The 14,500-nt window shown below is 38.6% G+C and overlaps 1 protein-coding gene across 1 annotated transcript; it reads left to right on the top strand.

Annotated features, from left to right (window-relative positions):
- Positions 1–4,049: 4,049 nt before the first annotated feature.
- Positions 4,050–9,019, top strand: mgat2.L (mannosyl (alpha-1,6-)-glycoprotein beta-1,2-N-acetylglucosaminyltransferase L homeolog). The gene is given in 2 exon segments (NM_001091164.1): positions 4,050–4,103; positions 7,188–9,019. A coding segment is annotated over 1 exon segment (1,299 nt). The 5' UTR covers positions 4,050–4,103; positions 7,188–7,452; the 3' UTR covers positions 8,752–9,019.
- The last annotated feature ends 5,481 nt before the right edge of the window (positions 9,020–14,500 follow it).

Raw genomic sequence — 14,500 nt, 5'->3', positions numbered from 1 at the left:
TAATCACAAGTAACATACTTGCAAACTCTAAGCACAAATGTTAAATTACAGTGGCTAGAACTATAGCAGATATTATTATAGCTGTTTTAGTCAATGGCATTACTAAGTTAACTTAGTACATTATTAATAAGATAATTACATTATTAATAAGATCACTTGTACATCTGTTTACAGTTACAAAAACAGTCAGTCGTCATGTACATGGAAACTTCCAGCAGAGGAAATTACTCTTTTCTCTAAGACCCTATAATCATAATATAAAAATATAGTACTGAAATGTCTGACTGAATTATATTATTATGTAGAACATGTCAAGGGTACAAACGTGACCCTGTGGAGAGCATTAGAAAATGAGAAATACTAGATGCTGGCTGCTAGAAGACCTTTAGAACTTGCAACTTAGACACTTCCTAATTTCTGACAATGACCTGGAATCCCTGGCACTAAAGAATTGTGGTCTACTAGATATCAATGGCGGTACCTACAAGTACATTATGTGATGGTCAGACACATCAAATGTAGGAATTTAACATGCTTTATGTGTACATTAGAAATTCCCATTAGACATGGCCTATCCATTTTATACAAGATTCTTTTGAATTGTAAATGCCCAAACCCACCCTTCTATGTGTGTAAATAGGAATCAGAATTAAATACTAAACACTCAGAAGAGTGGAGTCAAAATAAAGTGTCCTATTATTACCAAATATCAGGAATCTCATATTCTACATATATATCTTCTATGTTACTATTTGGCTGGTATCAAAACCCAACCGTGTTATAGAAGAAGTGACTGATACATTCAGATAGCTGCTGGAGATGTGAAACAGAGGTAGGAAACTTAGAACATATTTGGCTTCTATGCCCAGTAATAATCCCTTAGGTCAGTGGTCCCCAATCAGTAGCTCGCAAGCAACATGTTGCGCACAACCCCTTGGATGTTGCTTCCATTGGCCTCAAAGCGGGTGCTTATTTTTGAATTCCTGTGGCTTGGAGGCAAGCTTTGGTTGCATAAAAACCAGATGTACTGTCAACCCAAATAGGCACGTGCCTTATTTGGCACCTTGTGTTAGCCCCAGCTCCCCAATTTATATTTAAGTGTGGCTTGTGAGTAAAAAAAGGTTGGGGACCCCTGCCTTAGGTGAACACCTCTACAGGTGAAACAATCCTTTAACAATCCTACAACATCAGTCTAAACCCAAAGACCCCGCTAAAAGGGAGCTACTATTTGTAGCATATTAAAGCGATACTGACCCGTTCTTATAAAAATCATAGGAATGTGTCAGTATAAAGTAAATGCTGCACAAGGAATCGTTTCGCTTAGGGCCCTACACGCAAAGCCACCCCGGCAAACCTGTATGTTGCCGACTCGCTAATAGTAGTAACTGATCTTCCGGGTTGCTTCAGTGACGCTGAGCTGGGGGCGGAGCGATCCTTCCATAGGCTGAATTCGTGTTTTATTCGTAACAGCCTATGGAAGGATCGCGCCGCCCCCAGCGTCACTGAAACGGCTCAGAAGGTCTTAAGGGTAAGGGCACACCTGGCGATTTGGGGAGATTTAGTCGCCTGTCGACTAATTGTCTTGTCTTTGCAGCGATTATGTCCCCAAACGCCTTCCCTCTGTCTTGCTCCGGCTATAATGAAAAGTCGCCTGCCGCATGTCACACATGACGCTTCGTATTCCGAAGGAAACTTCAGGCGGCTTTGTAATACGAAGCGCCGCACGTGCCATGCCGCAGGCGACTTTTCATTATCGCCAGGGCAAGCCAGAGGGAAGGCATTCGGGAGATTAGTTGCTGCAAAGACGAGGCGATTAGTTACTAGGCGACTAAATCTCCCCGAATCGCCAGGTGTGCCCTTACCCTGTGTCGGAGGGTCGGTGAACATAAGTTTGCGGGGGCTTTGAGAAAAAAGATTACTTGTGCAGCATTTACTTTATACTGACACGTTCCTATGATTTTTATAGGAACGTTTAAGTATCACTTTAAACAATTATTCCCCTGCATTAGAGAACCCCCCATGGCTGAGAGATGGTTTAAAGAAATAAAACTGACGGCTTTAATCCTCAATAAGTATAATGACTATCAAGTAGTTTGGGGTTAGATTGGAGATACTAGATAGAGCCCAAGAGGCCTCAGACAAATAATAGATCTGCAAGCAGTACAATTTGTGTAAATAATTATGACATTGTTCAGCTAATACAATCCTAGTGTAGATTAGAAGGTTACGCACCAAAGTCAGTTATTCAGTTAGATATTGTTTGTACTGGAATCAGTTGAGGTAGCTCTCATACATCTGCTAGGAAAGGGAGTCCTCCCTATAAGATATATTGGATCTGTCAAACAAAATCTGACACCAAACTACTGCATGAAGACAGAATGAAAAGAAACAGAGAGAGAGACAAAAATGTGATTATTTCAGAAACAATACAGAAATTTTAATTGTTTGAATTTATGAAGTTTCTTATTTTAGTGTGATGCAACTTATATGAATTTTTCATATACGCGATAGTTCCCTTTCATTTCTTTCCGGTTACCTGAAGTACTGATATGTGTGTCACTGACGTGTTACCTGTGATTAACATATACAAGCTTAAAGGGTTTTAAGATGTTTATGGCTTCATAACGTGTGTTAATATATTACTGTAACACATATAGGGTTGCCACCTGGCCGGTAAAAATTATGGTTGATCCTAATGTTATCAATAGGGGGAAAAAAAAATATATATATATATATATATATGTCTATATATATCTATATATATATAGATATATATATCTATATATATATATATATATAGATATATATATATATCTATGTGTGTGTGTGTGAAAGCCGGTATTTTTTTCCAGAAAAGGTGGCAACCCTAAACACACATAATAGTAAATAAATGTAGAATACCTAAAACGATAAGTTTACGTTAACTGAGTTTTAACAAAACCCTCACTCCCTGGCACAAGTTGGAACTCCGAGCAGAAAATATAAGCGACTTCTAAGTAAATTGTGAACTAAGGTGGTAGACAGCATTTTAAAGGGGTTATTCAACTTAGAGTTAACTATGAGTTAACTTTTAGTATAATGTAGAGAGTGATATTCTAAGGCATTTTGCAACGGTTTTCATTTTTTAACATTTGTGGTTTTTTGGTTATTATCTTTTTATTCAGCAGTTCTCCAGTTTGCAATATCAGCAATCTGGTTACTAGGGTACAAATTATCCTAGCAACTATGCATTGATTTGAATAAAAGACTGGATTATGAACAGGAGGGGAACTGAATAGAAAGATGAGTAATAAAAAGCAGCAAAAACAACAAATGTGTAGCCGTACAGAGCATTTCTTTTTAGAGGATGGGGGTCAGTGACCCCCATTTGAAAGTTGGGAAGTGTCAGAAGAAGAAGGCAAATAATTCAAAAACTTTAAAAATTAAATATTGAAGACCAATTGAAAAGTTGCTTAGAATTAGCCATTCTATAACATACTAAAAGTTAACTTGAAGGTGAACCACCCCTTTAAGAAAGCAACACGAAAGACAATTGGTTTTGTTCTTTTAACTGAAGTAGCAGATGTGAAACAGATTTTAAGGGGGGGGGGGTCTACAGCCATAGCAGGGTTGCCAGGTCTAATTTTCAAAACCAACCAAAGCCAGCTACAAAACCAGCCCAAAACTAGTTTTTACTAGTCTTACATTAAACTTGGCATTTCACAAATTGTTAAACAAAAACTACATTACCCAACATGCACTGGGAGAAGCAAGCTTGGCACATTAGGTCAGAAAAAAACTTTGGATGGTTTCCAAAGTTCAAACCAGCCAAAGGCCCAAAAAGTAGCCCAAATCTGTACCTTGACTAGTTTGTACTTTCAAATCCCGCATGGGCTTTAAATTAGTAGCCCAATTAGGCTGGAAAACAGCCAACCAGGCAACCCTGAGGCACAGTCTAAACTGAGTTACGACGCCCCGCCCTCGTCAATCCCACTAGGCGGCTACGTTATGCGTCACTGCGCTTACGTGTAGTTGTGTCTCTAGTCTCGCGTGATGACACTTGCGGTATTGGGATTTTGTGTGAGACGGAAGGCAAGCTGTCTACTAGCAGTTTTGCGGGACCTGTAAGTAACTACCCGGAGTGCGCGCCGTGTTAGAAAAAGTGGGACTGTATGAAAACGGTGTAGGGATAAAATCATGAAACACTAGCAACCGCCAGCCCTTGTGAAGTCTGCAGCTCACTGACCGCACAGGGCCCTGTAATCCAAGTAAATGCGGCACAGGCGGGCCACTTTAGGACCGAAAGGTTATGTTAGGACTGTCCCACTGCTAGCGGCCCTGATCTGTTTTTATTTTATCTTCTGATTTTTTTATAATAAGTTTCAAATGATAATTCACCAGACCTTTTAACCGGATGCTCAATGTTACACAGGGAAGGTTATCTTACACCGTTCTTCCGAAAGACCTAGAGAAACATTTTGTCCCCAGAGGTGAGGTGACAGGAGTAGAAGAGGCAGCACTACTTGTGCGGAGTGATATCCACAGAAGACTTGGCACAGTCATTTATGAGGAGGGGGGGGGGGCTCTTTGACTTGTTCTTGTTGCTTATTAAGCCAACTGTTGTTCCCAGTGCTAGGACTATATATAGTGAATAAAGTACCCCCTCTTGTAAAATATGAGGATATTATAAGTTACCGAGGAGTTTCATGACCATATAAAAACACGAGGCCGAAGGCCGAGTGTTTTTATACAGGTCATGGAACTCCGAGGTAACTTATAATATCCTCATATTTTACAACTGGGGGTACTTTATTTATTATAATACACAAGTTTCAGTGAGTCATGTGACAGAAATGACATCACTACTCACCGTTTATAACTGATGACATCAGAACTCACCGTTTATAAGGATGTAATTTACAAGATATTCATGTCTTTTGTGTATTATACACTATTCTGCTACCCGCTATAGTAACAACATACAAATAGTCATTTTAAACATTAGAGGAATTACCTTTCTTTTACTCACTCTTTCTTAATGCAATTTATGTATATTATTGTCTTTCCCCTTTCCATGTACGTTTTCTCCTTTGCCTTTACTTCTTTACTTCAGTTTCTGTCTCTCTGACTTCCTTCTAGGCCTTTCCCTTCTACCCATGTGTCACCCTCTTTCCCTGTAGCCCCTTGTCCCATGTTCTAGTCTAATGAAAGCTTCTCTCATTTGCCCCTTTGTGTGCCAGTCTATTCCCACCATGTGCCATTTGTTCACTATTGTTTTTCTCTATATGCCAGTCTCTCCCTATAACACTCCTTTTCATGTACTAGTTTCACCTCCTTTCTCATGTGCAAATCTCGACTTATTTTACCCTTCTCCCATGGCAGTCTGACCCCTTTCTCGCCTCCTCATATTGGCTCTCCTTAGGTACAGACCTCTGCTTAAGCAATCTTTCATTTTTCATGTCTCTTATCCCCATATTCTTGTGAATTAGAAAATGTTTATTAAAGGGCAAGTCAACACCAAAATAAAAATTCGCCTAATAAGAGAAAACGTGATTCCAAACAACTTTCTGATATGCATTTATTAAAAATGTCAGTGCTTTTAATGTTATTTGTAAAAACTATTGCTATTGAAAGCAGCATTTGCTTAACTCCTGGTTGTTACTTTTTAAACAATGTTGCAAAAGTCTTCCCCAGCAAAGACAGATCTGTTAATCAGCTGCCTTGTCTTACATTGTATCAACAGTCTGATTCAAGAGGGCAGAGAATAAAAAGGGACAAACAAACACTGCTTTCAATTGCAATACATATACAAATAACTTAAAAACCAATGTGTAATGAATTTATATTGCAAAGTTGCTTAGCATTATGTTTTCTTTTATTAGTCAAAAACGTGTTTTTTGAGTTGACATTACCTTTAAGATATTGGATGCAGTATTTGATTAAATGATTAATTTGACATCTGCTGAAAATAGTTGTACAGTTTATGGCTATAATAGTTGTGGTAAAAGGGTTTAACATTGGGGTGGAAAAGAACTTCAACAGGCTGGCAATTTTGCCTCTTTTGAGATGTGCACCTCTGTTAGAATTTGCAGATCTTATCAGCAATCCAGTATATTTTTGTTTTCTACAAAATAATGCCTGACTCTGTGTTAAAAAAGATAGTTAGCTTTTGTTCTTACTTCATCCAGACAAGGAGATATTGAGTTATATAGGGTATCAGACTATGAGGGAAAATCTAACCCTATTTTTGTAAAGCATGGCGCAGAGAGAGAAGACAGCCAACCATACATCGGGTATTGAGCTTAAACTATTTAATAAGGGTAAAGTATTATTTTGCTAAAGGTGAGGTGGCATTGATATACCTGATGCTCTCTTTTTACATAGTAAAGTTCTGTATTTCAGAAAGACAAAGTAACATCTTTTTCCCAAAAGTGAGGTGGCCGTAGTATAAGTGCTAGCACTATTCTGTGAAATTGATTTCAGGAGAAGACCTGGCACAGTATTTTATGGAGGTGGGACAAGGTGTGAGCAAAACTGAGAAAGTACAGTATGTGGGAAAGAATATCAGTGTGGTCAAAGACAATAGCTTTAATGTGATTAAAGTGTGTGTGTGATGGAATTCTAAAGTGCATTATAGTATTAGATAAAGCAGTCTTCCTGTTTAGCTGTATCCGCTTTCTTATTGTTGGATATGTTCTTCCCGGTTACCTATACTTGCTTTGCCCTTTTATTTGTTTTCCTTTTCAGATGTAGTTTCTTCTGATGCTCTTTCTTTTAGCTGCTTTTTGTTGCCTTTGTTTCTTGAATGTAACTCTAACCTGGCATTCTTTCCCCCACCCCCTTTTTATTTTCATATTCATGTAGTGTTTGCCTCATCTCTGTTTCTTTACAGTCGTCGGTCTGTTCATTTTCCTGACTCTATTTTGTCTCTGTAGGTAGGTAGGTAGGGGTGTTGTATGTTGTTACTGATTTGTGAAATGGTAGTGGGGACATGCATATTGTACATTCCCATATGCAGGGCAAGATAAATAATAGTGCACAGCCTCAGTAAATGCTGGAGAGTTGTACATTCCCTCTTTATGCTCCCACCACATGGCAGTAAATGGTTTAGAGATCACGTGCATATGTGCGAAGCTACAAAAATGACAAGTGTAAATATTCTTTTAATGGTTTAAGTGAATATAATAGTTGCCATTCCTTTCTTGCAGGTACTGCTGGTAGGAAGGGAATCCTGCCCCATGTCCTTTAGCAAATGCTGTATGGATCCTGTACTCATTTAGTGACTGTAGTATTTCACAACCTCTGCTGATGGTTCTCAGGGATGTGCAGATCTCCATTATAGACCAGGATGAGTTAGCGCAAAGTTTGTTTTCTTTCTGATGCTCCAGTCTGGAATTTGCTATCCATCGCACAGGCAGGTCCTGTGTTATGTGCCAGCTTCCCTCTGTTTCATAGCTGCACAGCACCTATAACATGAGGTGTAGAATATACAAAAGGAAAGTGATCATTCTCACATTGGTGGTGGTTGCTTGTGGCTTGGCTTTATGGAGTAGTGGAAGACAAAAGAAAAATGGTTTCGTTTCAGAAGTGGAAAGTGACAGATTCCAAAACAAGGGCCACATATCCCCGGCCGCTAGAAAAGTGTCCAATGAGTCTCTTGCAAACAAAGAGCAGAAGACAAGGGTAGATAACATGACACTGGTTTACAGATCAGTTGTGTTCCAATGGAATTTTGACCAAGCTATAAGAAATGTAGACAAAATAAACCGGCCTCAGGATGACGTGGTTGTAGTAGTCCAGGTGCACAACAGGCCTGAATTTCTGAGACGTCTCTTGGACTCACTAGGAAAAGCAAAGGGTATTGAGAATGTGCTGTTGGTTTTTAGCCATGATTACTGGTCCCCAGAAATTAACCAGATCATTGCAAGTGTGGATTTTTGTCAAGTTTTACAGATTTTTTTCCCCTTCAGTATTCAGCTTTATCCTAACGAATTTCCTGGGCATGACCCTAAGGATTGCCCAAGAGACATAAAGAAAAAAGATGCAGTTGAACTGGGCTGTATCAATGCAGAATATCCAGACTCTTTTGGACATTACAGAGAGGCTAAATTCTCCCAAACAAAACATCACTGGTGGTGGAAATTGCAGTTCGTGTGGGATAAGTTAAAGGTATTGAAAGAGCATAATGGATTGGTCTTGTTCATTGAAGAAGATCACTACTTGTCTCCAGATTTTTACTACACCCTTAAAAAAATGTGGAGCAAGAAAAACGAAGAGTGCTCTGACTGTGATATGCTATGTCTTGGAACATATGCGCATACACCATTCGCTGATAAAGCCGGTAAAGTGGAAGTGAAAACGTGGAAATCCACTGAGCATAACATGGGAATGGCAATGAACAGGGAAACGTACAAAAAACTTGTAGCTTGTTCCGAAACCTTCTGCACTTACGATGACTATAACTGGGACTGGACCCTTCAATATTTAACTGTTAATTGTCTTCCTAAATTCTGGAAAGTTATGGTCCCTGAAGTTCCCAGAATTTACCATATAGGAGACTGCGGTATGCACCATAATAAGCCTTGCAGACCAACTACAGAGAGTGCCAAACTCGAGGCTTTGTTTACAAGCAATCAACGAGATTTGTTTCCTGAGAAGATCGATATTAGCAGGAGGTATACAATGGCTGCTTTGTCACCCCATGTTAAAAATGGAGGATGGGGTGATATAAGAGACCATGAATTATGTAAAAGTTATCATAGGTTACAGTGAAACTGGACCTTGTGAATCTTTTGAAGTTTGTAAGACTGCATACTGTCTTTGCTGTTATACCAGGAAACGAAGAGGATTTATGGATTTTGTTGTCTTAATTTGAGCAATTGTACATGTCATGATTGTCATAATAGTCAATGCATTACATTGTGTGAAATCTCTTATGAAAGGCTGTTTTTGTCCATTGTTTCTTACTAATGAAGAATCAAGCAATGTGCATTATGTTTATCAAATTCATTTAGAAAATAAAAGATTTCATTATCTGAAACCTCCTTTTTATTTTGTAAAATATATTGTTTTTTAAAGGACAGTGGCTCAGCTCCTCCCCCCCCCCCGACAGTAGCTGCTTACTTGTGTCACAAACATCACAAAAGTGGAATTTTGTTACCTAAAACCTTAATTAACACATGTATTTTCCCTGGAAGACTAAATTGTATCAACTTCCGTGTTAAAAATTCTAAAGGTACCTATGAATTGCACTCAATTCTTCTGAACGTATGTCAAGTGCTTTCACACATATTTGAATTATTTGCAAAAAGAAATATTAAATGTTTTATAGAGTACAGGTATGGGGATCAGTTATCTGGAAACCTGTTATCCAGAAAGTTCCAAATTACAGCCTCCATTTTATCCAAATATTTCAAATTTTTTAAATATAATTTCCTTTTTCTCCATAATATCAAAACATTCACTTGTTCTTGATCCAAACTAAGATATAACTAATCCTTATTTGAGGCAAAACCAACCTATTGGGTTTATTTAATGTTTACATGATTTTCTAGTAGACTTAAGGTATGAAGATCCAAATTACGGAAAGATCCGTTATCCGGTAAACACCAGGTCCCAAGCATTCTGGATAACAGGCACCGAGCATTCTGGATAACAGGTCCCATACCTGTAATTGTTTGCCTGTGGCATCAAACTGCAGAGCAAATCAAAATGCTCTAGATTTACTTCTACAGGTATGGGATTCATGATTCAGAAATTCGAACTCCATTTTTCCAAATTTTTAAAAATGATTTCCTTTATCTCTGTAATAATAAAACCGTACCTTGTACTTGATCCCAACCAAGATATAATTAATCCTTATTGGAAACAATACCAGCCTATTGAGTTTATTTAATATTTTACATGATTTTCTAGTAGACTTAAGGCATGCTGATCCAAATTACAGTAAGATCTGTTATCCGGAAAACCCCAGATCCCGAGCATTCTGGATAACAAGTCCCATACCTGTACTAGATATACCATGACCTGGATAAATAAAAACCTTCATAGACATATGCAGATCAAATAGTGTTTCAAAATCTGGCAAAGCCTCTCTCTCAAATATAAGTCCTAAGAGGCAGATGCGATTCGAACGGAAACGCCATGTTATGCCTTTTACGGCTTAAAGATTTACATTCTACTTCGGTTATTTTGAGAGGTCTTTCCAGAGAATTGTTCATGCAGGATCTGTACTGACAGGTAAGCTTCTTTTTTTCCTCTCAAGCCCACTATAAACAATGTTTTGGAAAGCTATCAGCAGTATGAACCACCCAGTGATAGAAATTTACAATGAAATAGTATAGTCAGTATATTGTACACAATTTTATCACCACTATAAATTTCATATACTTTCTACTTTTATCACATAGAATTTATATATTGATTTCATAATCTACTTCACGGTTTGTGAACATATAGTCAAATTCTAAGCAAATGTTTTATATACCAGTTTTCTTCAGTTTACAAGGGAACTTTCAGGTCTCTAATCACAAATCCACACTGATGTTCTACATCAACAATTAAATCAATGTGTGAAATAATATTCTCTCCAAAATGAGAGAGAGGTTCCACCATAAATTCTTGTGGGCACTCTATATGCTTGCAAAGTTTGGTTGCTTTTAGCACCTGCACCAGTACACATTGCCATTTTGATTCCCTTTGTTCCTGTTTGTCTCATATAAATTAGGAAGAGTACACTAATAATACAAAATGCATTTATGTATTAAAATGTTATTGGTTATTGACCATCATTGATTAACTGCCCTTATATAGATCACAAGTAACAATCTTACTTCTCAGAAACAATCAATACAGATATCCTTATTTGGAAACCAGTATCCAGAAAGCTCATTAATATATATAATTGATTTTAATAAAGACCGGATGTCTAACATAATAGCCAGAACCCAACTTCCTGCTTTACTGCTCTCTAACTCTGAGTTAGTCAGTGAATTGAAGGGGGGCCACATGGGACATATCTGTTCAGTGAGTTTGTAATTGATCCTCAGCATTCGCTTAGATTCAAAAGCAACAGTTATGACCCATGTGCCCCCCCTAAAGTTACTAATTGGTAACCAATCAGAGAGCTGCAAAACAGGAAGTTGGGTTCTGGCTATTACAGGTCCCATACCTGTCCACACAATTGGCACGTCTTGTGCTGGAACTATTGATTTGACTTTTTGTATACCCATTTCTAACACACCTTAAGCAAACAGCATGAAAACCAGAGGCAGCTCCATTGCAATAGACTTCACACTGTGTACGGAGATATCATCAAGCTTAGCTCTTAGATATGAGTATGTGTCACCTGAGCACTACTTGAACAAGGAGCTGCTTTAACATGTGCGCTCGATTTGTTTTTCATGGTTTAATTGTTGTTTATATGTAGCAAATGCTGAAAAGCTAATTACTCACAAACAGGGCCGCCATTAGAAATCACGGGGCCACGTACAACAACATTTTCGGGGCCCCACCTCAAGCCCCACCCCAGATCCCATCCACTCTACACCACAGTTAAAACACCACACAGACATCAGCGCTAAAAAAAGCAACACACACATTGACACATTAACCCTTATAAGTTTAAAAAAAAAGGTTTTTTTTTGTAAAAAAAATTGGCGCCATATTTTTTTAAAAAATAGGGCCCCCTTACAAGTAAAAAAACAATTGGTGCCCCAGAGAATATTTTTTTAAAAAAACATTGGCGCCAGGGCGCCCCTTACAAGTTGAAAAAAAATTGGGGCCCCAGAGAACATTTTTTTTAAAAAAAACATTGGTGGCAAGGGTCTGTAGAATATTAAATTAATACTTTCTTTACGTCCTACAGGCAGCACATCACAATTGGGTAATAGATTCCATTCCCCCTGATAGGACAGAATAACAAAAAAGCTTAATTAACCCCTATAAGAGTTCCCCTCCTCCCTCCAGGCATCAGTGTTTTTTTCTGTACTTCCAGGACAGGACATAGAAGATGGCCAGAAGGCTGAAGATCCAGGCTTGACAGCTTGAAGGCCGTAGAAGTGACCACGCCAGCGGGGGTCACTTCGGGGAGGCAGGAAAAACTCCCTTAGGCGATGCGGAGTCTTCACTAGTAACCTGATTGCAGGGAGAGAGGGTGAGGACCTGCAGAGAGAAAAAGAATGTGGCTGGATGTGGTTCAGCACTACACGCCGGTAGTATTACCAGGAGTATGCTGATGACATCACGCACTACCGTTCTGTGTAGGTGCGCGTCTAAGAGGTGAAGGCAGTGTAAACCAGGAACTTTATGGAAAGCAGGTAATCTTGCAGCATTTATTGCCTTTGTCATTTGGGTCAGTTATTGGAGCTGAAGCGGCCAGGCTGCTAGAATTTGACTAGGCTGCTAAGGTACAATGGGTAGCCTTAGCAGATTTATTATGGGTCACAGAATGTGAAGAACCATTGCCTAGACTGTTCCCACTCATTATGTGAATCATGTACTCAGAGGGGGACCTAGTAAATAACCCTGAACAATTAATAAGCTGGTTCAAGGAAATGTTATCAAAATCCTTTGATGAAGTTAGATCAAGTATTAAGACAAGGGCGGGTCCAAGGAGGACCATGGCCATGCAGTCAGTCACAAAACCTTTGGGTGTGTACAGTAACTTGGTGTTTACATCCAAACAGGAGTATGGGGCTCTCCTCACTGTGCACTCTGCAGTCTGACTGATAGCATTCAGATTGTGCAGCCTTATCAACTATAGTGGATTGGATCCACATCATTATGGAAAGTTTGGTAACCTAGCCTCTGTGATATAAGCTGTTTTTTTTTTAATCAGCCTATATCAGCATATGTTCTGTCCCTTAAAGGGAAAGGCTCCTAATGCAAAGGAGCCTGGTGCACTAATTGCCTCTGGCATGCAAATGACCTTTTTGGGAGTATTTGAGCCTGATATAACAAATTGGCTGTTCGGCTTTATCAGCAAAGGCATTGGAACTATTGCGGGTATGGTTAACCAAATCCCTGGGATATACACAGTATTGTTGCTTTCTCAACTTGTTACCATATTTATGGTTGTTAAATTACCACATGAGACTCCAATTTCACCATGAAGCAGTGAGTATTTCAGGATTCAATCCTCAGGCGGTGGTTCTTACCTGCACATTTTCTTGTGTGTAAAAATGTTTGTTCATTCCTGAATTACAATGTCTACCATTCAGCATATGAATTCTAACGGCATATATGGTTATTATTACTATATGTCTGCAGGCACAAGTACTATCATGATATAGCCATACAGTGTGTTATACTAATCACACCCTTGCTCTCCACCAGGATTCTGTACCACAATACCTGTATTAAGCAGCATCATAATACAACATATCATATATAATGACCACATTCAAACTAAGTCCATGGCTCTCTTCATTTTGCTACCATACGGCAATATCTGCATTAAACCTGTGCTGCCATGAAGCTGCCATGCAACATATGGAGCTCCCTATACTACCATAGTGTAATGGCTGCATTCAAACAGGATTAGCAGAATATCACATTTAAAGGTAACACACATGCACCCAGCATTGGTTGGATATTCTCGATTTGCACTGGTGCTCCGTCACAGGCAACCACAGGGTTAACTTCAATATATTAAATTGGCAAATCAAGAAAAACAGCAAAAAGCAGAATACCTGCTATTCAGTCTTTATTGTGCATTCCACACGACATGCTTCGGGCAGCAAGGGCCCTTTCTCAAGTGTGTACAAGCCAAAGTGAAAAAGTGTTTTGTAGTGTCATACAGGAAGTCCCACCCCTCCATCAAAAAATCTTTTAAACCACAGTTAACCCTTACCACTGGGAGGTACAATCATCAATTACATATGAACACAAATAGTGTATAATATAAGAATAAATAGATATGGGATATTTAAAATATTTAAAAGTCCAGGATATAATAAAAATATTTGTGTAGCTGTGCAAGTTCCCGATTCAATCCGTAGTGTCAAAATTCCATAACCATTAAAATGCGGTCGTCTGAAGCAATTTCCTCATGAAATAGTTGAGACAAACTACACATGAATAAATATAAAAACAATAACCAAATTACTTGTAGGAACTGCTCAAAAAGAGCTTACCTAAAGGTTACCTTGTTTCAACTGCCTATACATTAATAACTATTGATACAAAAGGTCTTACCCTTAGCCGATACTTGCAACAAAGTATTCTAATCACAAGCTGTACTCAATATCTGTGAAGAAAGAGATACATGAACAGTTTAGCTATAAAAAAGGAGATAAGCTCCAATGATCATTCAAACCTGCAGGGGCCATTGTATTCATTCTTTTTATCCAATACACTTCCCGTTGTCCAAGGGATTTTCGTATATCACCTCCCCTTTTAGTCTGTGTTATTTTTTCTAAAACCAGCCATCTTAGCTGGCTTACATTATGGCCCTGAAAATGTCTCGAGACAGGTGTATCAGTTGCTGTACTAATTTTATAGTTCCTTATGTTATTCCTGT

Source organism: Xenopus laevis, chromosome 8L (genome assembly GCF_017654675.1).
Source record: "Xenopus laevis strain J_2021 chromosome 8L, Xenopus_laevis_v10.1, whole genome shotgun sequence".
In the NCBI taxonomy this organism is placed as follows: domain Eukaryota; kingdom Metazoa; phylum Chordata; class Amphibia; order Anura; family Pipidae; genus Xenopus; species Xenopus laevis.
Note: the sequence above shows the minus strand (reverse complement) of the source record. Positions and strands in the feature narration are given on the sequence as shown.